The sequence below is a fragment of the Trichoderma reesei genome (assembly GCF_000167675.1).
Source record: "Trichoderma reesei QM6a unplaced genomic scaffold TRIREscaffold_7, whole genome shotgun sequence".
Classification (NCBI taxonomy): Eukaryota; Fungi; Ascomycota; class Sordariomycetes; order Hypocreales; family Hypocreaceae; genus Trichoderma; species Trichoderma reesei.
Window position 1 is genome coordinate 385,064 of NW_006711154.1, and position 26,122 is coordinate 411,185.

Here is a 26,122-nt window from a genome sequence, read left to right on the forward strand (position 1 = left end):
GATTTCTCCAACACTTCTCCATGCATTCGTGCTGACAGGCGACAACAGCTGGGGACTGGACCATCTCCCTCCCAACCGCCGACGACATGCCTCTCCTCGAGTCGCAATCCGCTGCGGGCCTCTCGGCCTCGACCCCGGCAGAAGCAGCGCAAGACGGCCGCCGTCCTGCTCGCCGGATCCTCTTCCTCGACGCCTACGACTCCTTCACCAACAACATCGTGTCGCTGCTCAAGGAGGCGCTGGGCGACGACGTGCTGGTGCACGTGCTGCACATGGACCTCAAGACGCTGCACGCGGACCCGGGCCCCGACTGGACGCCCGAGCAGTTCCTCGCCCGGCTGCCGGCCTTTGACGCCGTCGTCTGCGGGCCCGGCCCCGGGTCGCCGCTGTGCGAGGCCGACGTCGGGGCCTTTCGCCTGCTGTGGAGGCTGCGCGACGAGGCTGCGGTCCCCGTGCTGGGCATCTGCCTGGGCTTCCAGAGCCTGGTCGCGCACTTTGGCGGCGGCATCCGGCGCCTGCGGAGGGGCCTGCACGGCATGGTGAGGGATATCGAGCACCGCTCGGGCGACATCTTTGCGGGCGTGCCGCCGTTCCGGGCGACGCTCTACCACAGCCTGTGCGCCGACGTGGGACAGGACGACGTCTCACGGGACGCGTGGGAGACGGACATGTGGCTGCCGCCCAAGGGAGCGCCGGATCTCGTGCCGCTGGCGTGGACGATGGAGGAGAGCGAGGATGCGGAGGCCGAGCCCGAGAGGATCTTGATGGGCGTGAGGCATGCGAGGCTGCCGTTCTGGGGCGTGCAGTACCATCCCGAGTCTGTATGCACAGATGCTGCGGCGCAGGGCGTGCTGAAGAACTGGTTCAGCCAGGCCCTCAAGTGGAACGAAGTAACCGGAAGACGAGTGCGGCCTGTGGATTTTGAACACATTTTCGACAGCCTGGCCCCAGCGACGATTGTCGAGCGGAGACTCGCTGCCCAAAACCACATCGCAACTCAGAAATGGTGGCGGGATATGCAGTCTGGCCTGGCTGCGTCGAGGGCAGCACCCGTCTATACTTGTCGTCGAATCAAGCTGCCCGATGGCGTGGATGCAGCCGACGTTGCGGAGCTTCTGGGTGTCGGCGGTGTCGATTCCATCATGCTGGACTCATCGAGCACCGTCAATGGCGACCCCTTGGCACGCAGCTCGGTCATTGCGCTCGAGGTTGACCAGGCGCTGCGCTTTGAATACCACGTCGGAGACAACTGGGTGACTCTGCGCCAGCCTGGGGCAGGAGGCCAGCAGGAGACGTGCCAGAGGATCGAAATCGACCGCAGCGATGAGCACGGCGCTTACGACGTGTGGAATGTCATCTCCGAGTACTGGCAGCAGCGCAAGATAGCTGAGGAGGACGGCCAGGAGCCGGCGTTCAAGGGCGGGTTCATGGGCTTTGTCACATACGAGATGGGACTTGGTACCTTGACCCCAAAGTCCGTCTCTGATAGCAGGGGCCATCACAGGCCGGATCTGTGCTTTGCTTGGATCTCAAAGAGTTTGGTGCTTGATCACCAGGCTGGCGTGGCATATGTGCAGGCTCTGACGGTCCCGGATTCAGATGCCCAGTCGTGGATCGATGAGATTGTAGCAAAGCTGCAGAGTTCGCGGGCATGGCAGCAGCCGGGCTACGGAGCAGACGAGTACAGGGCCATTGCCGCGAAGAAGCAGGCCAACGAGGCGCTGCTGAAGAGCATCCAGGAGCCAAGCGGCAGGCTGCGTTTCAACACACCGCAGCCAAACAAGTACGAGGACGATGTGCGCCAGTGTCAGGATGCCATTGCCGAGGGCCAGTCATACGAACTGTGTCTTACGGCTCAAACGAAGATGATTCGACCTCGCGGAGACGATGTACCGCATCACCTGCGGCCGTCGTCCGACGGTCCTAGCAACAACGAAGCAGCTTCTCCAGCATGGCCGAGCGGCGAAGAAGCGTCCAGCCACGGCACCCCATGGCAAATCTACCGCACCCTCCGCGCCCGCCAGCCGGCCCCCTACGGCTCCTTCATCCGCCTCGGCGGGGCCACGATCCTGAGCAGCTCGCCGGAGCGGTTCCTGGGCCACGACGCAAAGGGGCTCTGCTCCATGCGGCCCATGAAGGGCACGGTGCGCAAGTCCGAGGCCGTGTCGACGCTCGCGCAGGCCGAAGCGCTGCTCCACGTGCCCAAGGAGGAGGCCGAGAACCTCATGATTGTCGACCTCGTCCGGCACGACCTGTACGGCGTCTGCGGCGCCCGCAACGTCACCGTGCCGGATCTCCTCAAGGTGGAGGACTACTCGAGCGTCTTCCAGATGATCACCGTCGTCAACGGCCAGCTGCCCTCGTCGTCGCGCGCCGCGCCCAACGGGCTCGACGTGCTCGCCGCCGCCCTGCCGCCCGGCAGCATGACGGGCGCGCCCAAGAAGCGCAGCTGCGAGATCCTGCGCGCCCTCGAGCCCGAAGAGCGAAGCATCTACTCGGGCGTCGTCGGCTTCTTCGATGCGCGCGGCCACGGCGGCTGGAGCGTCACCATCCGGACCATGTTCCGCTGGGACGACGAGGAGGCGCCGCCGGAAGGACCAGGCGAGACGCGGCCCAGAGAGGTCTGGCGGATTGGGGCGGGCGGCGCGGTGACCATCTTGAGCACGCCCGAGGGAGAGACGGAGGAGATGTTCATCAAGCTGTGCGGTCCTCTGGGCGTTTTCAAAGACGCCGCGTGAAGCTGGAAAATTGCTGCTTTACAGGGCGGGGAAGTTGCAGAGACCGATTGAAAGGGGGGAGGGAAGTGGTATAGGGATTCTTTGGAGGATGTCGATACTTCAACATATGCATAGCAGGTGTTTTTCTCTTTGCTTTTGTTTTAACAAAGGGGGAATGAGCGGATATGGTTCAACATTAGATACGGTAGATCAGACAGACGCACGAGCGACGCTTTTTCTTTGCGAGATAAATGAATAACACAACTCATTCAAAGAAAAACAAATGTATGGTTCACCTGTCGTTTTGCGTAGTAAGATATGTTTCAAGCGCGCATCTAAACATCCAACACACGCATAGTAGTGGAAAAAGAGCCCTGCAACAGTAACCCCTAAGAACCGCTTATGCTCCCTATGAAATCCCGCCTCAAAGGACCAATGAAAACATTACAAAGAATCACCGAGTCTGATACAGGTTAATAGAAAAACTCCGTTCCTCAAGCAAAAAGAGTAGTAGGCTGAACCACTCATTCATGTTCGCACACACCGTAAGGAGCATCCCAGAGTCCCCCTTTCCGCCCACTTCGCAAAACCCCCTATCGGCATTTTTGTTTTTTTTCCTCATAAATGACTGTCGTTTAAAGCACACTTCGCTTTCTGCTTTATTTCAAAACTCCTGATCTTCCTGGAAGAACATGCCGAAGCTGATGATGGTCCCGTAGATCAGCAAGCCGCCGGTGATGGACATGATCATGGCTTCGACGCGGATGAGGTCGGAATGCGCAAGGACGACGGGGAGTGCTGCGCAGGGCGAGAGTTAGTCCATGTACAGTACATTGTTTTCCAGAGTTTCCTTTTAGAGGAGAGCCCGTGGACGAAAAGAGCGAATGAGCCAAAAAAGAGGATGACGGCAAAACGTACCAATTCCCATGACAACAAAGAAGCCGGTGAAGAACCTCCCCAAGTCGAGCACCGCCGCGCCGCCAGTCTCGACAAAGTCGTCCGGGTTGGCGCACCGGCCACAGATCCAGTTGGGCAGCGGCGCGAGGACGTACGTGGCGACGACGAGGAGCGGGTAGTAGACCTTGTAGAGGGCGCAGGAGAGGATGACGAGGAGGAAGCCCACGGCGAGGACGAAGGAGAGGGCAATGATGGTCTTGAGGCCGGCGGTAGGCATGGTGGGTAGAGAATCGTTTCTTTTCTACTTCAGGCAATCGTTGGGTTGTCGTGTGATGAGCGTCAAAGGTCTGTCGTCGTGATGGACAAAGGTGAGATTGGAGTCGGGGTGTTGATGGATGACAGCCCCGCGAAGGGGGATTTGAAAAGCTGGCGAAGCTGCGGAGATGAGCGCTGAAGGGTATCTAGGATGCAGGAGAGGCGGCGGCGGAGCGGACAGAGGAGGAAAGTCAAGGAAACGGTATGCGCGAGGTATCGTCGAAAGGGTCCGAGTCGTTGCTTGGTGTTGAGGCGATTATGATGGAAGAGAGGCGGCTGATGCAGCGAGTGACGCAGGCGCTTGGGCTAGCACCAGCCACAGTCTGGGCGGAAGCGTGTTCTTCCGGGGCCGTTGCGCAGGGGCATGGACTAGGCAGGCGGTCAGCAGCTTTTGCTGGGAACGCTTGAAGAAAAAATATGGGAATCTGGAGAAAAGATCCGCCCCGCCAGGAACTTTTTTTTTTTTTTCCTTTGCTTTGCATTGAAGTTCTTCCATATCAAAGCCTTGGGATTCCTCTTCCTTTTTCCTTTTTCTCTTCCTCTCCGTTTCTTTTTTTAACGTCTTCTTATTCTCGACTCTTATTTATCCTTTGGGGGGAAAGGATTCGGCAAAATGGCTTCGGACGAGATTGTGTGGCAAATCATCAACCAGCAGTTCTGCTCGTTCAAGTTAAAGTGAGTCTGGGCTGGCAAAGAAAACACCGTCAACACCTCGCGATTGAAGATACTCGTCGCTCTCTACGCAATTGGCGGCTGCTGCTCAAACGGGAAGCATATGAGTGCTAACCATGCTGCAGAACGGAGAAGCAGCAAAACTTCTGCCGCAATGAATACAACGTCACCGGCCTGTGCAACCGGCAATCATGCCCTCTCGCCAACTCGCGGTACGCCACCATTCGGCAACACCCGACCAAGGACACGCTGTACCTCTACATGAAGACGGTCGAGCGTGCGCACCTGCCCTCCAAGATGTGGGAGCGCATCAAGCTGTCAAACAACTACACAAAGGCGCTGGAGCAGATTGACGAGCGGCTCATCTACTGGCCCAAGTTCCTCATTCACAAGTGCAAGCAGCGACTCACCCGCCTGACGCAGGTGCAGATCCGCATGCGAAGGATCGCCGCCGAGGACGAGCGTCTGGGCGAGAAGCTGGTGCCGAAGCTGGCTCCCAAGGTCAGGCACCGCGAAGCGACAAGAGAGCGCAAGGCCGAGGCCGCCGCCAAGCTGGAGAGGACCATTGAGAGAGAGCTGCTGGAGCGTCTGAGACAAGGCGCTTACGGCGACCAGCCCCTCAACGTCAGCGAGGACATCTGGAAGAAGGTGCTCAACGCCATGGAGAAGGGTGGCGAGGGCGAGCGCGACAAGGACATGGACCAGGGCATCGAGTCTGATGAGGAGGAGGAAGAGCGGGAGGGAGAGGCCGGAAGCGAGGAAGACGACGCCGAGGCTGCCATCGAATACGTGTCCGATCTCGACGAGAGCGAGGACGAGCTCGAGGACCTTGAAGACTGGCTGGAGAGCGAGGAGGAGGAGGAGGAAGAGGAAGAGGAAGACAGCGACGAATCCGAGGCCGAAAAGGCCGGCAGCAAGCGCAAGCGCGGCAAGGTCACCAAGATGAAGAGCAAGCGGCCGAAGCAGCAGGAGAAGGAGAAGCTGACATTGACCAACGACCTGGCGTGGTAATGGGGTTTCGACATGGAAGCGGTTGCTCATACTGTCATACGGCGTCGTGGCGAATGGGACGTGGTTCTTCGTGCTGATCAAGCAAGGGCACGGCATTGTGCGGGTTGTCTTAATATGTGGGATTTCGAGTGTGTGTATCTATCATAGGCTCGGATTGGGCTTCATGGCATACGGCGTCGGGATATAGAAAAACAAAACGGGGATCTTTGGCTTACTGTCGAATTGAGGTCTTGCTTGATGCAAGTTTATATGATTTGGATGTGAAGATGTGTGTAGGACCAGAGGCAGATGTATGCTACCATCATCTACCTATGCACAGCCTTATCTTTTGAAAGGCCAAGCTAGGTTGGTAGCTCCCTAGCTAGCCATCCTTTTAAGATATCAATACTACTATCGCCTTGACGGAGCTTTTCACGTTTCACGGCATTGTTTCACCTGGTTGAACCGAGCCAAACGCTCAGCTGGACGTCCCTTCACGCACCCCCCCCCCCCCCCCACCACCACCACCTCAAACGGCGGGCTACCACAGGCACTAAAGCCGCCCACTAACAGAACCTTGAAGCCCTGAGCCGCCTGGAAACGAATCGAGTTACAGGCCCTGCGGCGCTCATCAAGCACTGGAACCAGAGCTTCCATCTTCCAGCGCCAATCCGTCCCGTCTTCAACCCCACGTCACTACCAGGTCACAGCCGCCAACCTCCTTTCCCTCCTTCAACACCACACCCTCAACCACCGTCAACCCACCAGCTTGCTCCAGGCGAACGGCGCTGCTTTGCCCGTGTTGTTGTTGCTTCTGCTATTTGCCTGCCCTCTTCATTCCTGCTTCTTTTCTTACAGATACCCCAGCTACGAGCCAGTGGCAATCAAAGTCCCCTCAATCTCGCCTTCTCACCGCCGCAAACAGAGAGCCCCGAACACGACCCGGACCAGGAGATCTGCAGCCGAAACCATCACCGCCAGATGGCCACAGCTTGAGCCTCTGCTACCAGCTCGCCCGTCCGCCCAGCACACGACCTCCCGATCACATCAACCCAATCGGGGCGTCGCAGTCCAGTCGTCTTCCTCCCAGCAAATCCCTTAGACGCACACAGCTTTTCCACCACAGCATTCCGAGCTCGCACACGACCTCCTCTGCCATTCTCTCCTCCAGCACCACGCGAGCTTCCACGCCGCCGCCGCCGCCCTCGAAACCGCCGCCATGAGCTCCTGGTACTCCAACCTCGTCACAAAGACGTCGTCGCAAATCTCCAACCTCCGCTCGACGCTCCTCTCGAGCGAGGCCGACGGCGACACCGAAGACGACACCCACGTCTGCCGCGTCCTGCGCAACTACTACACCGAAAAGGGCCGCCCCTTCCCCGGCTGGCTGCCCCCAGACCCCAAGGCGCCGCCGCCGCAGATGACGCAGGCCGTCTACGCCCAGTCGCAGGTCGGCGCGCGGTACGGCGGCCTGGGCGGCGGCCCGCAGCAGCCCGGCGGAGGGCTCAGCAGCCTCTGGGACAACGGCCCCGCGCAGCAGCCCGCGCAGCCGCAGGTGCCGCAGAGCCTGCGCGCGGGCCGGCCGGCGACGACGCAGCCGGGCACCGCCAGCTCGAGGGACGAGCTGCTCGGCAGGGGGCCGGCGCCTCGCGCGGGGAGCTATTCAGGGCCGGGGCCGGCGCCTGCTGGGTCGGCTCAGGATCGCCTGAAGCAGCGGCTTTGGGGAACCCGCACCACGAGCCCGTCTTCTACCAACGGCAACGGGCCATTCCAGCCACCGCCCGGCGGGGGCTCGGCGGGTGCAGGCGGCAGCCATCATTCTCAGGGCAGCTACGAGGACAGGTTCGCCCCAGGGGGCTCCTACGATAACGCCAGGGGAGGCGGAGCTGGAGGCGGAGGCAGTCAGCCGTTTGTCGGGGCAAACGCTCCCTGGTCAAGTCATGGCGGAGCTCCTCACGGTGGAGGAGCTGCGAATGGAGTACAGAGAAAAGGCCTTCCCAGCGGTCCACGGGGGTATAGATGAGGTGAAGGGGAGCGAAAGATGTGTGTTTTGATCTCCGTTCTATTTTCTTTTGCATCATGTATAATGTCTAGGTCTAGGGTATGTGGTGTATATTCTCTGTTTCATGTAGCTGATTTTACGAGTTGCATGGTCATTGTCGTCTTTAGCCAAGCAATGTATAATGCCTATTAATGTTATTCTTGTTCTTTTGACTCAATGCCTCATCTCCGGCGTTTCAAGTGCAGTTTCTTGCACAAGGAAAGTATCAACTTCAAAGGGTACCGCTCATGACGACAAGAGCTATGACGTGCACACGACCCAGGGCCTGTGGACGGTTTACACATGAAATGAATGTACGAGAAAGTTGAAAATGCCAATCGTTTTGTGTCAAGCAGCATCAATTCATCGCTGGGTGAAAGGAATCCATCAAAAGCCAGAGTACCAGCAATAGAAAACAACGCCCCGCTCCCATGAAGCTTCCCATGATCATCAATATCCGACACCCAAAGAGAAAAAGTAACAACGAATATCAGCAAAAAGAGGTACTATCCAATAAGACGCATAAATGAAGTAGAAATACAAGGCTCGTTTTCGTAAAGAAACGCCTTCATTCAATCATTTTGAGTCAGTCGATCCATCGGCCTTCAGGGCTACCTTTGGCGGCTTCCTATCCAGCGTCTCTACCTTGCGGCTAAGTAGCTTTCGCAGCTCGGGGGTAATCACGCGTTCGTGCTTGGGCGACGCTGCTGTGCTCGCTTTGCCTTTGTCGCTGGCGTTGGGCTGGGCTGGGCTGTCGGTTCGGGGAGGCGGGAAGTTGTTCCTCTTGTCGACTGCTTCGACGAGCCGCTGGAAACGGCGGAAGAGGGCCTCGGCTCGAATGATGGTTGAGTCGAGGTCAATGGTACCTGAAAGCTCATTCACTTTCAGACATGTTAGTACGTGTTTATCAAGTGGTAGTTTAAGGAGAAATGCACGACTTACCATATTTCAGCACTTCATCAAACGCCTTGAGATGGGTCATGATGACGTCTCTGTGCTTCTCGAGAATGGCCAGGGCAATAAAGAGGTGAAAGCTGGAGCTGCAGTAGTCCGTCCACAGGCACTCCCAGAGCTTGAGCACGTCCGGCCAGTCAAACTCGCGCTTGTACCAGACCAGGATCATGCGGAAGAAGAAGAAGAAGTTGGTGCTGTCGGTGCTCTGCAGATGATCCCACAGCTTGGGATCCATGAAGTGAACGAGCTGGTCCAGGGCCAACAGCTGGCCTCTCATACCGGACTGGTCGCGCAAAAAGTTGCGCTCCATTCGCTCCATGAACATCTGGAACGCCCAGAAAGCCACCGCGTCGTCCTGAACCACGGCGTAGATGGGCGCCAAAAGGTCCGACATGCCTTGGACGTAGCCAAGATCCTTGTTGTATTCATTGTACGTCAGCAGCATCTCCTTCATCTGCTCAAGATGGACATTGGTGCCCACTTCGGCAAAGGGCGAGTTGGGATCCGGATGAGGAGTATCTTCGCCGTGGAAGATGGGGACATTTCGATCTGTACGGTGAACGTCCTTCTCTAGAGAGAGAGAGAGATGTTGTCAGCATGGCTATACAAAGGGCTGTCCGTATATTCAAGACAGGGCTTACCGATGCGCCCACGCTGCTCGCGCCACCACTCGCCGTCTTCACCTTCTCCCCCGTCTCCCTCCAGTCGGTTCCACCAGGACTGCTTGAGCTTGTAATACTGATCCCTCAAGGAGGCGATGGTGGCCTTTCTCTCGTCGATGGTGCTGTACCAGTCGTACACGCCCAACAAGAACAGCCAGGCTTCCTTTCGAACCCCGTCATCGGGATCCAGTCCGCCATGGAAGATGCGCTCTTTGACTTCATCCACCGCAATGGACAACCTCCCGGTCTCGGGATCAAAGAAGGCATCCCACTCCTCTATTGTGACTGGCTGCTTCCTCTCCTCTGCCAAAAGGGAGCTTGTTCCCTCGAGAAGCTCGAATTCTCCGACGCCAGTATCTTCAAGCTCCATGACATCTCGAACGGTCCAGATTCTTTGCCGGTGGTCCCGCTCACTCTGCTCAGCCATGCCCATGGCCCACCTGGCAAGGTATATCCTGGCGCTGTCAAACTCATCTTGAAGCGTCTGAACCTCTGGGTTCCTGAGCAACCTGCGTACCTGAGGGGGCAGGCTGGGATTTTCTGACAGGTCGTGCGCTGCCCTCCTAGTCAAGGTAGTCACTTTGCTAAACTTTTCCATGAGATTCCACCCAGTCTCTTTGACAAACTTCATGAAGGGGTCCATCTGGGCATCTTTGGCGTTGGAGCCTCCCGCCTTGGCTTTCCCCTTCGCTTTGTTTGTCGACGTCCTAGCGCCAAAGCTTTCCAAGTCCTCCTTGCTCGGCTCAATGAGATAGATGTTGGGCTCTGCCCCCGACCTCTCGATCTTGACGTACCTCCTCAGCCATCGCAGGACTTCATCTGCGCCCCAGAACATCTGGCCCTTGTCTCCAAACGGGTCAAAGTTGTCTCGAGCCAGCTTCTTTTTCTGAAGAATGGTGCTTTGACACTCGTCATCATGGAAGAAGAGCGCAGGGAAGCTGTCCCCCCCTCGAGAGTTGATGATGATGGAGCCATACCACCAGCCCAGACTCGGCGGCCGGACCAGCAGAGAGTAGATGGCACTAACGGGAATGGCAAATGCGTAGCCGCCAACCGAGCTGCTGTGGCTGGTCACTGTAGGAGGCGGAGGGACAAGATATGACTGCTTGGGAGGGGAGTCGGCATCGGAGAGGTCGACCCTGACGTAGATGCTAGCCGAGTCGCCGAGTGATGCTTCGGGAACCCAAGCAAGAAGCAGGTCTGAAGACGCAATTCTATTGGATTTATTGGTCGAAGACGCCGTGGGTGGGCGATCCCGCCTTGTGCTCCTTTGCTGCAGCAGGGCTATGTAGCCGGGTATGTTGTCCTTTGCAGACGGCGTCGGATGGACGTAGACCTGAGCAAGTCTGTTAGCCTGTTTGTCGTAGTGGAAATGGTCGTAGAGGAGGGGGAGGGAGGGCATCGCGCACCTTGCTCTTGGAGAAGAGCAGCTTGACTCCTCTGCCGGACTGCGTGTGTGTGATGGTCTCGTAGCCGCCCTCTTCATCGTCGCTCATGGCGTAGAAGCTGCCGGCCGGCGACGCTGGACGAGCCGAGTCGCTCTGGGAGGCCTGGCCTGAGGTCATGATGCTTGTGCTATCGTGAGCGTCGCTTTGACGTAACCGCTAACGATGGCTTTGCGACACAGTCAGTGCACTGGAGCCTCTGCCGAGGGTCCCCCGTTGGCCGTCTATAAGAAGGGGAGAGCAAAGGGGATAGCCGATGGCGATGGGATGCCACAGAAGAAGTTGACGATGATGCTGATGCCTTAAGAAACGGACTTGCTGTGACTGTGTCAACTGTGTAGGAACGACAAGCAAAGAGACGGTTGCGGAATTGAGTTGCATGTGAGCTGCTTAGGCGCTGAATGACGACCAGACGGCAAAAGAGACGCGACAGCTTGTGCATGTGCCCCGCCACCGACGCCTGGGGAGGTCACCCGCATGCGCTGGGGTACTGGGTACAGCTACCGGGAGGTGCCGCGACGGCTGGCTGCAGGTGCGGGTACCGGTACGGGCATGTGGCGGCTGCGATGCTCCGGCGAGGCGGAATCATGCTGCCGAAAGCTGGAGGAGTCGAAGCGCCTTACGTACTTGCCATACGCAATGCAAACACCAACTTCTGCTTTTGTATACGAGAAAGGATTTGGCAACAATACGGCAGACGTTGCTGCGATGATGCCTATGAGAAGTTGAGGCGTAGTATCACAGGCAAAGGAGCCTGTTCATGAGGATCCGTCCATCAAGGTAATACCTACCCATCTTCTCCATCTACCTAATCGCAATTACGAGACCAAGCATCAATACTCGTGTTCCCATTGACTCTATACTCAGCTTGAACAAGATGAGACCAGCATGAAAAGTCTCCAGATTGACATCTCAGAATATTACCTCCAGACCATACACAGAAGCACGGATAACCACCCATATGTCATATATAATTACCAGTGCAGACATCGCCCGTGAAGTGACACCAAACGCCAATCTTCGTTTACCCGCTTCAACAAAATTCCGCCGACAGGAGTCTTTCCTTCGTACCCTAAAACAGAGATGCGTCCATTTGGCGTCTGACAAACCCGGCAACCACGTGCTAGAACCGGGTAGTGCCTGATTGTCAAAGGATCGCAGGCACAGCTTTAGCCCAAGGCCCTTGCACGTCATCAACATCGTCAACATCACTCCACCACGAAACCTCAAACCTCCTCCGACAGGAGAATCGGGTGATAGTCGGGCTCGACCGCGGTCTCGGGGTCCGTGTAGTTGACGGGCTTGTGGATCCGCACAATCCAGAGCAAGTAATCCTCGAGCACGCACAGGTTCAGCAGCAGCCCGTTTGCATGCCACGCAATGCCGCAGACCATGGCCCCAGCAACAGCGTCGAGGATGAAGTGGTTGGCGGTAGCAACAATGGCCGTCAGGATCAGCGCTGGGTAGGACAGGCCCACGACACCAATGGCCAGGCGCTTCCAGGAGTTGGGCCGGACTCCATTCACGGGCAGAGTCGCGATTGTCAGACCGATAAGGAGAGAATAGCCAAAGTGCAACGAAGGCATGGCAGCTGTCATAGGGAAACAAACAAGGTCAGCTCACTGATACGCAACAAAGGAGGCAGCATCTGATTTCTCACCGTATTGATTGCAGAACTTGTTTGTCGTCCAAACACTGCTCTCACCAGTTGCGCTGTGGACACTATCGACAAATCCGAAGCTCTTCGCTTCCGGAGCGTCCGGTCCGTTATAGTTGGGATCGCTCAACAGCCGAGGCGGCATGCAAGGCCACAGCGTAAAGACGACAAAGGCAATCAGATTGCACATGGCCATAGTCCGCCGCCTAGCTTCATATAACGCAGGCCCGGCGGATACGAGGTCGTTTCGGACACGGCCGGACATGGCTCGACGCTTTCGAGAGGTCGTCAGGTAGAACAGGGCCACCAAGAAGAAGATTGTCCCGGGAATGTGGATGAAGGAATACACTCGATTGATCCAGTGCAGCAGAATCGGACGCTCCAAGAACCACTGTTGGACGGCTACTTCCCAGAAGATACCCAGGCGTTGCTCCAGATGAACCACCTTGAGGGCGTGCTTTCGGGCGACATGGACGGTCCCTTGGACAATGGTGACAGCGGTGAACGCTCTGCCTAATTGGTACACCTGGAGCAGAACGACGAAGAGCGGTTAGTCACTCTAAACGACAAGTCTCGAAGGACAATGACAGCCAATGTCTCGACTTACCCAATAGATGAGTGCCCAATACCACGCTTCTACCAGGAAGGGGAACTTCTGGAGGACTCGACTCAGGAATCGATCCTTGAAGACGAGAGTATTCGGAGTCGTGACTGTCTTCTTGAAACCGAGGAACCGAACGTTTCGTCGTCGAGATGTGAGAGACCAGGTCGATCCGTCGTCGGATCCCAGTGTCGGCGATGACGACCCGGAGCTCCAAGGAGGGCTTCGAGGGGAGCTGGTCTCTGTCGATATGCGCTTTCCTCCAAAGTCATCACTTCGTTTGCTGCCACCAGCCCAGCCTTGAGTTCCCTTCCAAAAGTCATAGTCCTTGTTTCTGTTGAACCAGGCTCCTCCGAACAGGAGCGTCACGACCACAAACGGTTCCAAGAATGCGCCGACGGCCATGGTGAAAAGAGCACAGATATTAAAGTTATTGTCGACTTGTGGTGAATACATCTATCGGACGGAGAAAGGTCATTGAAGGAGTTGCCAGTTCTAAGAGGGTGCCTTGGGAGACGAGAACCAACGCCAAATGAGGACGAGCGCAATCAGTCAAAGAGCAAGAGGTGAAACGAGCTTCTCCCTCCACCACTCCACACTCAGTAGGTGAGAAAAGAAACAAAGAAGAGAACAAAGACGTGCTAATCAGATGGCAGATGGTTGATAAAGAAGAACCGGGCACTTGAGCTATGATGATACGCGAGTGCTGGTGGACACGGGGCCTTGCAGGTATTTACAGGCACACAAACGTCGAGCCATCACGGACAACGCTCCGGGGAGCGGACGCTTTTGAGGACCAGACACGGCAACACTTCCGTACTATCTAGTACTTGCTTTGAATATCTCGTAATCCTGAGAAGAGCGTGGCGCACCATCACGACGCAAGCCTCGCAAGCAGGTACCTGGATGTTACCACCACAAGACAAATAGCTAATTCTACCTGCCTTCGGCCCCGAAGGCACGCTAGGACGAGCAGGGAGGGAGGGTCCGGAAGAAGGCACGCATAGACAAAAGGCTACCAGTGAAGCCGCCGAGGTGGTGCAGCGTCATGGATATCAGAGATGTTGGGCTAATGGCAGCGTTGGGTGTGAGAGCTTTGGCCACCCCTCTGGCTGTCTTGTATGAGGCCCGTTGTGGCCGACAGTTCGGCACTGACTTTCCGGAGGTACGAAGTTACATGGCAGCTCTCGACGATACTTTACCTGCCTTCTGTCAGCATCTCATGCTATGAGAGGGTCAATAACGATTTGTCCCGATGTATCCGACTCTGCCCTGGGACGAATACAGCGGCAAAGAGAATGACTATTCAATGGTCACAGAGCTCGGAGCTTTAGCGTTGAGCGAAGCCCGCAAAGACAAATAAGAGTTCTGGATTTGTCCACATATTCTGATAGCCGCCCACCAGAATGCCACCGGGACCCCCTTCTCCATGCCTGGAAACCCGGATATCTGGGGCCCATTGAATAGAGTGATGGCATGGCAAGGGGCAGGCAGCATTTTTCAAAGCAACGGACCAGGTAGGTTTTACGAGGGGATTCGTAAGTGCTCGTACGAGGTACGAAGTTCGCGGTGGTATGTACGATAACACTGCGGCAGCTTTCATCAGACTCGCCAGGCCGAGATCTGATTGCTTCTTGGGCTGTCACTGGCTGGACTGCTGGCTGGATCGAAGTGCGGCAAACAGCGACAGGGGTTTTCATGGGCATGGCAATAGCCGGCAATGGACAAAAGGCTCTTGTCTCGTTCCACGGAGTTCAGCAACCTCCAGCTCAGGGCCGAGCTCCATCTTCGAGCTGCAGGTCGCGTGCTTCTACTCCACATCTCGGTCTGAACAAGGCCGTTGTTTACGTCGAGGGGGGCGACACAGTATCGGAACCGGCTCTGGATCGTTTGTTGGAAGGGGTAGCGCTTGTTGTTCAAGTTGGTGTCGCGTGACTTGGTCCAACAAGAGATGAGAGAGCGTTTGCTCACATCATAAAGCTTCACTCCACGACTGGCCGATGCTGGTTAGTGCGCAATCGGCTTTCCTAGCCGGGATCTTGCTCGAAGCAAGGACGGAGGCCATTGAGGGATAAGACCAGGACACCCCTCTGACCGGCGTTTAGCAGGTGGCTGAGAGCGTTTTACACTAGGACGACGAGGAAACGGCAAAAGGGGGGGCATTTGCCTGTTGTTTCGCCTTCGAGTCGTATCTGACCGCACTGTGCAAACTCTAATAACTGCCAACCTCTTTTGCTATCATATATGAGCTCTGCGGCGCTCAAAGACGCTTCTCACGGTCCGTCCGCTTCTTGGGCGCCACATTTGCTCGCTGCTAAGCCGCTGCCTTTCTTGCCCGCGATACAGCAAGGGCTGGGCCATTGGAATAATATGCCGTTTGGCCGCCTTTTGGCATACCCTGCGCGGTGATGATGGCAGTATTAGAAGGCATGAACTTTTTCGCTGGACCCCCATGGTTTTTCTCACGTCTTTGACCCGAGTCGCCAGCTCTCTCGCTCTGCTGAAGAGAGTCGGCTCGCACAGAGAGCTCCTTTTGCCCTCACGACCCCATAATGTGGGCAAAGCAACGGGTCTCACTATCGAGCTTTTGCGCAAATCGAGTGATTCGACAGATCCGGATTGTCCGGAAATTGATGGAGATGGAGGGGGGACGCATCAGCAGAAGACAAAACCGGTCGGTTCCCTTTGAGGCCCGAAGTCCGTCATAATCCCACACAAACCTTTTCCACTTGAGATGCGACCTCTGTATGTACGAAGTTACTTTGGCCACACACACACACACACCCGACACGAGTCTTCCAACCCGTCGGCTCGGGTGAGCACGTGCCTCGTTCTGCCACGGCGTTTTGCTGTTGCTTGAATGTACTTTAACAGGTAATACTAATCGCGACTTTGAAGCAAGACTTAATGACTTCCACAATAGGTAGGTAAGCTGGATAATAATGGATAGTAGTAGTATGTACTTGGTTCAGAGGTCGGCAGTAGTGAAAAGGTATCACCGAGACATGCATGATCCAAGGCGTTTCTCATTCGATGACGTCTTGAGGATGAGTTTTCTGGTACTGAGAGATGGTCGAGGGAGGTTATGCTGTCTCGATTACTTATTCGTCCAGTTTCGTGGATTACTCAACGTCATTGGCAACTGGAGTTGAGAACGACAAATAACACCACCAAGTTTTAATTCCGGCAATACGAAGAGGGAATCGTGCGTTACCTATAACCCTGCCATCATGCCTGCATTGTTCCTGGGGTGCACATTCTTCCTATTGGACGTATGCGAACTACAGTATTTCCAACATGCAGCATCATACGATTGACAGAACCGGTCCAGCCTGCGATAAACATATCTAGGTAGCAAATGCCTGTGCTGATAAGGAACGGCCTATTGATGTATCAATCGATGTGATGTCTATCGAAGAGGATAAACTAGACCCTCACCCCAAGTCCTCTATTCAGAGTCATTAGTCAGGAAGTATAACATTCAGCGTTGTTGTTGCATTTATTACCAGACCCATATACAATGAAGCAATCCCCTACATGATGCAAGCCCGTACAAGTTCCCTGTGACCAACTCCCGTTCCTTTTTTCTAATGTTCCCCTTTCCGAAAGGGGGGTAGCTCTGCATTCCAGAAAGTGCAAGCCATGGTTGACGATCAATGCTTCTCTCCAACATAAGCCATTTCGTCTTCCTCAGCCATCCGTCCCAGAATGAGGCTTTGAATCATGAGCTCATCACACAACACACGAATGTTCCTCGTCACCGACGGCGCCTGCGATCTCCGCCGCTTCTTCCCCGTAGACTCTGATACCGTGAGCACAGACTCCACCGTGCCAATCGACTCGTCCATGTACAGCCAGGTAAACGGCTCGCCCGCCTTCTCCTGTGCGTCCAAGAATTCGCGAGCCTGCTGTATCGTCGACACCCAGGAGATGGACGGCCCCAGCGCCTGGGCAAGGAACATGTACGGCCGCTTCTCCAGGTCCGTCTTCTTCTTCTTTCCCTCGCTTCGGGTCCTCGTATCGTCCACGAGCGCGAGGAGCTTCTCCCCCGCAAGCAACTTTGGCCGGTGGTCGACCATGTCTATAAGTCTAGCCTCTGCCGCGTCGTAGCGCCGTAGGCATCTGGACCTGACGGCGTTCCCTAGAACAACGGACGATCCTGCCGCCAGGAGATAGGGCTCCCAGTCGATCAGTATCCCCTTGTTGAGGCACGTTATGACCCACTGAAACGCCAGACAAGGCAGACCCAGAGCCAGTGCTTGCATGTACTTGACTTTTCGCGAGTGCTTGTCTGCTATCAACGCTGTAAATCCATAGTGCAAGCCGGCCTTTGATAAGCTCAGAGATGCTCCATTGGCAGTGGCTGGTACGTCGTGGGTGCTCATGACGGAAGAAGGCTCAAACAGCTCTTCGAAACCAGACTCTAGAATAAGGCCACCAGCCTGCTTGATCTTGGTTTCTAGATTTGCGCGCGTCTTTTGGCTCTCCTTATCCGCTGACATTGATATGGCAAATACCATGCCCTCAAACAGTCTTCGCCCGCGAAAGGTAGATCCAATACTTTGCTTGAATATCCTGCTGGACCTCAAAGAGGATATGCCCATCTCAAGGGCACTGCTGGGCGGTGATTGCTGTAACTCGTCGGTAGAAGTCGGGTTGATACCTGCAGATGGCATACTCGTCTTTTGCCCCTTTGCTGCTCCCTGTGGCGTCTTCTCCCTCGATGTCCGCTCTGGATGCCGAGTCCGCATTTTACGATTTTGAGCCGGAGAAGATACATTGGTGGTGGACTTGGGTTGGTCAGAAACCGGAGAAGCCTGTGTATCTGGCGTATCCTTGTCTGAAACGACTGGCGTTGATTTAGCCGTTAAGCTGGACGACGTATGATGTCTCCGGTCCGTTGCACGGGCACGCATAGGCGTAAGCGGTGTCCGCTCGCTCCTTTGCGTCGCAAGGGATGTTGCTACAGTCGCTGCAGAATGCGACCTCGTAGGTGACAGTCTCGGGAGCTCTGGCTCTGTGTTGCCCAACTCCATCTGCCCGCCATGTTCGATTGATACACGAGACACAGGCTCACTTGTTGATATGGGGGCTGCATCGCTCGAGCTTGCAAGAGCACCCCTTCGTCCTCGTGATTCCGGCTCGACCGACGATCTCTCATTAGTCTCCGAAGATGTGATGATCCTGTTTCGACGACGGCTTTGTGCGTGTCTACCGTAGACTCTTTGTGCATGTCGACGAGGCGGAGGCAACGATGAGGGTTCCCCATCTTTGTCCGCCTCCTCATCTCCAACCTCATTCTCAATGAGGGTCGGCAGCTCAGGCTCGGAGGCCAGTGGAGCACCACGCTGAGCCCCTGTTGATAGAGATCTCACAGGACTAGTAGCGGGTATCATATCCTCAGAGGCAGACTCCTTATTTCTTCTGCCTGGTCGAACAGGCCCCATCTTCTTGCCGCCTTCGCCTAATGTCGCATCTCGCGGAGTGGCTTTGGTAGACCCTGCTGATAGACTCTGCTCGGGCAAGCTTGATCCTTTCTGAGGACTCTTTGAGCCGGGACGCGCCTTGGCATCCTGTGGAAGATCTGAAGCTGATGACTTGAGCGGACGGTCCTCATCCTCACCGCCCGACGACAGCTTTCTTCTCTTACGATTCCGGCCTTCGCCCGAATCCTGCCGCGAAGGTATCGGCACCCTCACCTTCTCCATCTCTTCCGCAGCCTGAAGTCGTATCTTGTCCATCCTCTTCTTACGCCTCATCCTTATAACGGCATCGTCCGGGTCGCTGTCAATGCCCAGGTCCCGAGGCGGTGCTCTCGTTATCGCTTTACGCTCTTGAGACTTCTTCATCGGCTCGTAGTAGGACTGGACTTGCGCAGGGGGTTGCCGGTTGCCAAACGACTTCAGCGGCTGGATCGTTGGTGATTCCGGAATCATGTCATCTTGAGGATCACCGTCTTCGTCTTCGTTCAACACCTCTTCCCGAATCGGGGACACTCGAGGCTTTCTAGTGGTCGCGGCGACGGTAGTCAATCGGCTGGGGCTTGACGTATGCAAAATGGTAGGCGAAGAGACATTGTCGCGACGCTTCAGAGGAGATGTCGGCATCAAGTTCAAGGACATTGTGTCAGGCAGCATTGCCGGCGACGGCCGCGACGACGTAGGGCTGTGAAGCTTCATAGCCGAGGTTACCGCAGGAGTCTGTTCAAACAGCTGTGTACCTGCAAAGGGAACGGCGGCACCTCCATTGTTCTGCACGGCAAAGGGATTCTTCGCCGGCAGCGGTGTCTCTGGCAAAGGAACGCCGGGTTTCAACGGGGTAAAGCCATGACTCGACCGCTGCTGCGACGTCAAGTCGGGCGCCCTCCATCCGCCTCGAGTATTCTCAAAGCCTGCATCTTCCGAGACCTGTGATGACGGCCGCACACCAGGGCTCAGATTTCCAAAGTTGACGGCGCCGGTATCGTCAGCCTGCAGCGTCTTCTCGGGCTCGTCGTGCAGCGGCAGCGTATCGGGCGGGGGGCTCGACACAGGAGGTCGGTAGAATTGGCCATAGTCCTGCTCTGTGTTTTCCTGCGTGGGCGTGTACTGCGACGTGTCCATCGCCTTGTCTTGTGGTTCCCCAGCGCCAATTGGCAAGGCTGGAGGCTTGTCGTTCGGGGTGCGGGTATCGTCGTCGTGTGGAGAGGTGGAAGAGCGTGCATTTCGATTGAACGGGCTGCTGGCCGCTATGACAGCTTCTTCCGGGTCCCGTCCGCGCAGCCCCGGTCGGGTTGGCGGTGGGCGAGGCCGGGGTGCTTCGCGTCCCACTCTGTGAATGCTGCCTATGAAATTACCTGTAATATTCACATCGCCATGGGCAGTGGCAACGGCTTCCTGTGGCGCAAGCTGCCGTTGGTTCTGTCATTTTTCACATCGTCTTGTCAGCTTTCACGTGTTTCTCGCTGTGACTTTGGCTCTCCATCAGAACGGCAGACCAAAGGGCAGCGGGCTTCTCCATTGTAGACACAGCAGAAGATACGCGTTACAGGGGCCTGCACGAACCTCGAGCCCATCTCGCCGCGGCCCTCTTGGCCTCGGATCGCCATCATCAGCGTGCCAATCTCTCAGCGCATCTCCAGCGCCTCCCCCAACGCTCTCGCTCGGGCTCCCGATCCCGGCTGGTGGCTGCGAGGCAAGGGTATCGTCAAACCGCTGTCATTGGTCGAAATGCTGGTCAGCGCGCGCAAGAAAAGAAAAGAAGCAAACGCGGGATGCAGGTCATGACCCTGGTCTGGCCCGTGGCTGCGCGCTACGTACCGCTGCAGGCTGCAACTCTGCCTTGAGGGCCTCGAGAATCAGTTGGCTGTCTTGCGATTCGACGGCTTCTTGCAGCAGCAATTGATCGGCTCGCGTCAGCGGCCGTGATGGCGACATTATGAGAGCATTTTCCCCTTGGTGTTTAGAACGAGGGAGGAAATTTGGCGGTTTGTTCGAGAGTCGTTTCGCAGAGGCTCTGGCGGGGCCCCTTCCCAAGTGAATCCGAGTGACAGTGAACAAAGTCTCGACGCCACAGTAACGCGCTGTCACGTGCGAGCAATCTTTACCTGTACTTCCAGGCAGCCACTGACTTTATAGATCCTAATTGAGTCCTCCTCACTATAACGGGTGTGGCTTTATTTAGGCGAGAATAGCTTCAACTTGGCGGTATTCAAAGCAGTACATACGAGTATTATGCTCGCTGTTAATAGGTATCCATTGCTCCACACCTCAAGCTATCTCTTCACTTATATGTGGGCAACTCCATCATCAGATTCACCATCGGGCATGCCATTAATCAAGTAGGTACAGAAGAAATTGGGTATACATCTACTAGTATCGATTTCATAACTCATCATGAAAACTCATCGTCATCATCCCCCCAGTCTCCTCCAGAATAATCCACAGGGGACTTGCCCGCCCACTTGTTATTCTGCGAAGCTGCAACTGGCCTCGCAGACGCTGATCCTCCCGAGAACAACGGAGCAGGGGCCATGCCACTCGTGTACTGCTGCTGCGAGGGGTCATTGACAGCGTTGCCTTGAGTAGATGTCTGGCTATTTGGCGGCAGGGTCTTCCAATCGGATGATGTTGTAGAGACAGATGCCGCGTCTGAGACATCGCGACGATGAAGTGTAGACCCTCCCGATGGACCTTGTCCGGCAAACGGTGCTGGATGAGGTGCAACTTGCTGATACTGCAGTTGCTGCTGAGCCAATGGAGCCCCCTGGGTTACTGGCTGTCCGCCTTGAAACCCCATATGAAATTGCTGGCCACCAGACTGCATCCCAAATTGACTGGCACTGGGAAGTGGCTGTGGAATAGGCACGGGAGGGAACGTCTGCTGCGGCTGTTGAGTCACAGGGCTCTGGGCCGCCGATTTGGAGCCGCTGCTCTTGAACCACTTTCCCCACGACTTCCTATTCTCCTTGCCACTGGACGTGGGAGACGTTTGCTGAGACGTTTGCAGCGGTGGTAGGGGAGCGGGCTGTGCTGCCGTAGGAGAAGTGGGGAGAACCGAATGCATTCTCTGCTGGAACTGCTGCTGGAGTTGATATGGTTGCGGTTGAGGTTGTGCTTTTGGGCCAAGCGGCTGGACTCCTTGTATGGGCATCGCATGAGTTTGAGACTGGCCTGGTTGAATGATCGGGCCACCCTGAACCAGGACTGGTGCTTGTGACGGTGCAATGTGCATGGAGGGAGCTTGACCATATGCTGGCTGCTGTCCTAAAGGGGCCATTGGGTACTGTACTGGCATCATTTGACCTTGAAACGCCGTTTGCCCCTGCTGTTGCAGCCCGCCTTTGTTCGGCAGAGTGGCCAGCGAGTCAGGAGGCGGTGGCTTGGTCAGAACCTTTCTCTGCTTCAACTTCGGCGGCGACACCGCAGCTGCACCATGCTGCGTCTCGTCATGCTCCTCAATACTAGTAAGGAGATGACTAGAAGCCGATGGCCCGACGCCCATAGGCGATTGCGGCCCCATCTGAGTCGGCACATCAGAGAAAGATCCAGCACTGGGTCTGACTTGACGTGAAGATTGCGATCTTTGGACTCCGCCAGGTCTCTGATCTGGGCTTGGTTGCATCTGACCATAAGGCTGTGGAGACGCCATCCCCTGCGGACTCTCTTGCCTGACATTCGCCGGTTGTTGCTGCGGCATCGAGTGTCGTTTCGACCTATCTTGCGTCCCACCCGCAGGTGGGATATAAGGGAGCTTCACGTTGGAACCTGAAGCACCGCCGGAGACTGGAGATTGAGGGTGCTCTTGAGGAGGAGGTCGTCCTATGGAACCATTCGAGGGGGGTATTGATGACGAACCCTGAGAACTGGGTGTAGAAGCAAAATAGGACTTTTGGGCATTCTGGGACGAAAAGGAACCGACGGATCCTCTACGTGACTCAAGTGGTGAAGGCGTCTCCAGGGGAAGTGCCCCGGACGATAGGCTTTCTGACCGAGATCGTATAGGCGACACTGGTAGGATCTCATCCTGGGTTGCCCGACGCTGAATGGGCCGTGGCTGTGGCGGAGGCGATTGATAGCTCGCAAAATTAGCATAGACGCCCGGATAAGCGACGCTCTGTGGTCTCGGCGGCTGGGAGCTTTGTGGCAGAGGGACGCTCTGGCGCGCATCGCCCCCTGGCTGGTAAGATGCCCGACGTTGCTGCTGAAACTGCTGCGCCGGCCCAGTCGTAGCTGAACGGGGTGCCATTCCAGCAGGTACTATTACGGCCCCAGAAGGCGGCGGAGGGCCTGTCCTGATGGGTATCTGTTGCTGCCGGCCTGGAGCTGGTTCCCGTCGTTGATGCTGAAGGACTGGCATCGCGCTTGCAGGCCGTGCTGGTTGTTGGCTTTGGAGTGGTCCATAAGGGGGGATTATTGGCGGTCCATCGTCAATTGGATATGGAGCGGTGGAAGTTCGAGCAATTGGTGCGTGAGGCATTGTAAGCGGCTCTGTTGGATAAGGGGGTTCAGCTGCCCCTTTGGGCGGGACTGGAGGAGCAGCATATTGCTGCGAAATATGGAGATTGGACTGTGGAAGATCGGGTGCCGTCGTATACGGTCGCTGTATGGGAGCTGGAGGTTGGGCTGTGGCAATGCCAAAGGGTTGCTTGGCTGGAATTGGAGAGTCCTGCGTTGGTAATTGTTGAGCAGCCGCGGCTGGTGCTGGAACTGGACGGGGGGCCGGGGTCATAGACGGCGGATGTTGCCCATGGGCAACAAACTGATACCCCGAAGTTCGGACGTCTTTCGATGGAGTTTGTGCACTAGAAGCTTGTTCCGATCCCTTGACAGCAGCCTGTCTATCGGGCGACTGTCCCGGCCTCCCTCGAGCAGGCCGAAGAACAGATGGATACTTGACCACACCGACCCCAAAACCATCTTGAGGAACTGCGTCATCCTGCCCCTGAGGAGCCGTAGAGGCAGTCGGCGTCATAGCCGGTGGTTGCTGCTGTATGCCAGAATTTCGGGGCGACCCATTCCTGGCCGGCTTCAGCACAGACGGAACTCTCCTTTGGTCCACCGGTGGCGTAGAAGCAGTGCTCGGCCTCATGCTCATGTTGAGCGACGTCTCTCGCTGCAATGCGGGACTCGCGATCCGTGCCGGAAACGAGTTTGTCGGCTGTATAGAGTGCTGAGGAGCTTGGCCCGGCGCATAAGGTTGATAGTCGTCCTGTGTCTGGCCTCTGCCGGCATACGCATCATGACCCGCGCTGGACTCTCGGAGAGTCGGCTTCCTGGCAATCTTGAACGGCGTCGGGGCATCACCGCTCTGTTCCTGGGTTGGGCTGTAAGCCTCGTTCTGCTGTTGTTGCTGTCGTCGTCGCAGCTCCATCTGCAATTCCTCCTCTTCCCTCCTCTTGCGCTCCTCCTGCCTCTGCTTGACCTCACGCTGACGCTCCTCCTGCTGCCGCCTGACTTCTTGTCTCCGCAGCTCCAGCTTCTGCTCCTCCGTCAATCTCTCACCCTCCTCCGGCGATGTCTCCTCCGCTGGCAACTCGACAAAGCCAGGTCGCGGCTCAATTTCAATCGGCGCCATCACATAAGTGCCCGCCAGCTCAATAGGGTCCGGATGTATCTCCGCACGAGCGGCTGCTGTGTGTTCCGTCGGCATCTCGGGCACCGTCCCGACGGGATCAAACTGCAGGTGCATGGGAACGGCCGTCTCAGCCGGCAGCTCGAACATGTCGTAGCTGTAGCCTCCCTCAATCGGCGCGCTCGCCTCTCCCACAATGTCATCTCCCACGATAGATTCCTGCGGCAACACCACCGCTGCCGGGTCATGGTGCTGTATTGTAGGCGGCGGCGGCTCAACAGCTGGTTCGTCCACGGCCGTCGTAGGACCACGAGCAACCGCCTCGCTTGTCTGGACCATCGGCGTCGTGTTCTGGCTCACCAGGGGACTCACACCTCTGTTGTCTGTCTGCCGGTCTGCCGTCCTACCCTCGCCTCCCACCACCGTCCTCCTTGCCGCCTCCTCCTCCTCTTCCACCAGCGGGCTGACATCCGTATACGTCCCCGGCCCCAGAAACATAAAGTTCTCCGGCTGAAAGACGCCCTCCTCATCCTCCGGCTCCGGCTCCTGCGCCCGGACGTCCTCGTCCCTCCCGAAATCATCGTCCCAGACCGCGCTCACGGGCCGCGCCGTCGCCGACATGCGCGCCCTCCAGCCGTCGGTAATCCCGCCGCCGACGCTGGCATGCCGCTTGACCTGCTGCTGCGACTCGAGGCGCTCCTCGGGCGCGAGATCCGGCGCCGGCGACGAGGCGTCAATGTAGTCGGGGAACTCGTCGCCCGCTTTGGGGAAGTGATACTGGACGTGGCCGGTCGGCTTGTAGCGGTAGAGCCATCGGCTGCCGTCGTAGTCCCACTCCCAGCCGGCGGGGAGGGTGGCCATGATCAGGCAGGGCTGCTCTGCTGCTGCTGCTGCTTCTTCTTCAATCCAGCGAGCGACGAAACGCAGAAGCCGCCTCTATTGCCAGCCCGTATCATGAAGTGGAAATCGTAGAAGAGGAGGAGAATCAGTGTCTCGGTAAAGCGTCGTGCTTGGAAGCGGGTCGTTATTTTCGCTCAGCCGCACCGCTGTCGCATCGTCGTAGGAGTGTCGTCCACAATATGCATGGGAAGCGCTTGTACGATTCGATCGCCAAATACCTAGCTCGAGAAGGCCAGAGAAACAGACCAGAGAGCAAGTATTCAAAATCTCTCGCAGGAAGGGGATTGTTTATAAAAAATCGGAGCATGAAGGACGAGACACTCAGACAAAACAATCAGACAAGACAATCCAACAAGAACAGAAAAAGGACAACAGCTCGCTCTGTCAAGGGTTCAAAGGGGAAAAGAAAAAGAGATAAAAATAAACATGGAAAGCTGACAAGACAGCTGATGATCCCGCTCCCTTTGGTAGGAGCTTGAAGTGCTGCTACTACAGTACCTCCCTAGTATACATGTAGTAGTCTTGACACCCAAGCCACTGCGGCTGGGGCTTGATACTGGGCTATTGGCTGCCGGGCGGGGAGACTCCAGATCTAATGGACGCCGTTGGGCGCACTTTGGGCGAGAGACAAGCTGGCCTTCAGTCAGCTGCTCCTTGAACCAGGGAGGTTTATTCCTGCAGGAGGCGGCCTGTATGGAATGTGCATTCTTGATCTGTCGTCCGTGTCATTCTTGCGCTAGTATTACGATGCTCTGCTTTGTTCACATGTCCGCAAATTAGTACGATGTTGTTGGCATGTTTCGTGGTCTACAGTATCGTTGTATAAGGCGTCACTCCAGCCAACTACTCAACTGACTACCTACCTTACATGGGTCAGCAGCATTGACACACCAGCCACTGTCATCTTCATCATCATCTTCATCATCATCATCACCATCATCATGCCCCCAACGTAACGTTGTAACATCTCCTTTCTTTCGGCAGAAGTGGGTATTGCATTTCATACAGTCTATTCTAGTATGCATGTCATCCTAATCATTATATGATTGCGGCATATTTCGCTGCCTTCATCCGTCACTCATACCCAACGAGCATCACGATATGCCTAGTCCAAATCATACCTGCGCCACCAGCATCCCAACCCACGAACTGACCATGGGAGTTGTGATATCCTGCAATGCTAAGCTTGCTTAAATGAAGATGAAAGAAAGAGGAAGAA

The 26,122-nt window shown here is 56.3% G+C and overlaps 9 protein-coding genes across 9 annotated transcripts; 4 read left to right on the forward strand and 5 right to left on the reverse strand.

The window, feature by feature from the left end:
• Positions 1-86: 86 nt before the first annotated feature.
• Positions 87-2,738, forward strand: TRIREDRAFT_60346 (uncharacterized protein; the record flags this gene model as incomplete). Its single annotated transcript, XM_006964424.1, has 2 exons — positions 87-1,909; positions 1,979-2,738. The coding sequence occupies 2 exons, from the start codon at positions 87-89 to the stop codon at positions 2,736-2,738; spliced, it is 2,583 nt and encodes an 860-aa protein (XP_006964486.1).
• Positions 2,739-3,232: 494 nt separating this feature from the next.
• Positions 3,233-4,119, reverse strand: TRIREDRAFT_77056 (uncharacterized protein). Its single transcript, XM_006964609.1, has 2 exons — positions 3,636-4,119; positions 3,233-3,515 (listed from the first exon to the last, which is right to left on the reverse strand). Exons 1-2 carry the CDS (start codon positions 3,889-3,891, stop codon positions 3,382-3,384), a joined length of 390 nt encoding a protein of 129 aa, XP_006964671.1. The 5' UTR covers positions 3,892-4,119; the 3' UTR covers positions 3,233-3,381.
• Positions 4,120-4,542: 423 nt separating this feature from the next.
• On the forward strand, positions 4,543-5,612 carry TRIREDRAFT_59991 (uncharacterized protein; the record flags this gene model as incomplete). Its single annotated transcript, XM_006964425.1, has 2 exons — positions 4,543-4,604; positions 4,727-5,612. 2 exons carry the CDS (start codon positions 4,543-4,545, stop codon positions 5,610-5,612), a joined length of 948 nt encoding a protein of 315 aa, XP_006964487.1.
• Positions 5,613-6,810: 1,198 nt separating this feature from the next.
• Positions 6,811-7,614, forward strand: TRIREDRAFT_106337 (uncharacterized protein; the record flags this gene model as incomplete). The annotated part of the gene is made up of 1 exon (XM_006964426.1): positions 6,811-7,614. The coding sequence occupies one exon, from the start codon at positions 6,811-6,813 to the stop codon at positions 7,612-7,614; it is 804 nt and encodes a 267-aa protein (XP_006964488.1).
• Positions 7,615-8,044: 430 nt separating this feature from the next.
• Positions 8,045-11,006, reverse strand: TRIREDRAFT_121349 (RasGAP protein). The gene is made up of 4 exons (XM_006964610.1): positions 10,658-11,006; positions 9,228-10,602; positions 8,575-9,156; positions 8,045-8,513 (listed from the first exon to the last, which is right to left on the reverse strand). Exons 1-4 carry the CDS (start codon positions 10,811-10,813, stop codon positions 8,209-8,211), a joined length of 2,418 nt encoding a protein of 805 aa, XP_006964672.1. The 5' UTR covers positions 10,814-11,006; the 3' UTR covers positions 8,045-8,208.
• A 913-nt stretch (positions 11,007-11,919) lies between these two features.
• TRIREDRAFT_3488 (uncharacterized protein) lies at positions 11,920-13,356 on the reverse strand (the record flags this gene model as incomplete). The annotated part of the gene is made up of 3 exons (XM_006964316.1): positions 11,920-12,284; positions 12,354-12,876; positions 12,958-13,356. The coding sequence occupies 3 exons, from the start codon at positions 13,354-13,356 to the stop codon at positions 11,920-11,922; spliced, it is 1,287 nt and encodes a 428-aa protein (XP_006964378.1).
• Positions 13,357-13,999: 643 nt separating this feature from the next.
• Positions 14,000-14,886, forward strand: TRIREDRAFT_106340 (uncharacterized protein; the record flags this gene model as incomplete). Its single annotated transcript, XM_006964427.1, has 2 exons — positions 14,000-14,116; positions 14,548-14,886. The coding sequence occupies 2 exons, from the start codon at positions 14,000-14,002 to the stop codon at positions 14,884-14,886; spliced, it is 456 nt and encodes a 151-aa protein (XP_006964489.1).
• Positions 14,887-16,604: 1,718 nt separating this feature from the next.
• Positions 16,605-19,553, reverse strand: TRIREDRAFT_60115 (uncharacterized protein; the record flags this gene model as incomplete). Its single annotated transcript, XM_006964611.1, has 1 exon — positions 16,605-19,553. The coding sequence occupies one exon, from the start codon at positions 19,551-19,553 to the stop codon at positions 16,605-16,607; it is 2,949 nt and encodes a 982-aa protein (XP_006964673.1).
• A 3,809-nt stretch (positions 19,554-23,362) lies between these two features.
• Positions 23,363-24,864, reverse strand: TRIREDRAFT_106342 (uncharacterized protein; the record flags this gene model as incomplete). Its single annotated transcript, XM_006964612.1, has 2 exons — positions 23,363-23,609; positions 23,666-24,864. The coding sequence occupies 2 exons, from the start codon at positions 24,862-24,864 to the stop codon at positions 23,363-23,365; spliced, it is 1,446 nt and encodes a 481-aa protein (XP_006964674.1).
• Between the last annotated feature and the right edge of the window lie 1,258 nt (positions 24,865-26,122).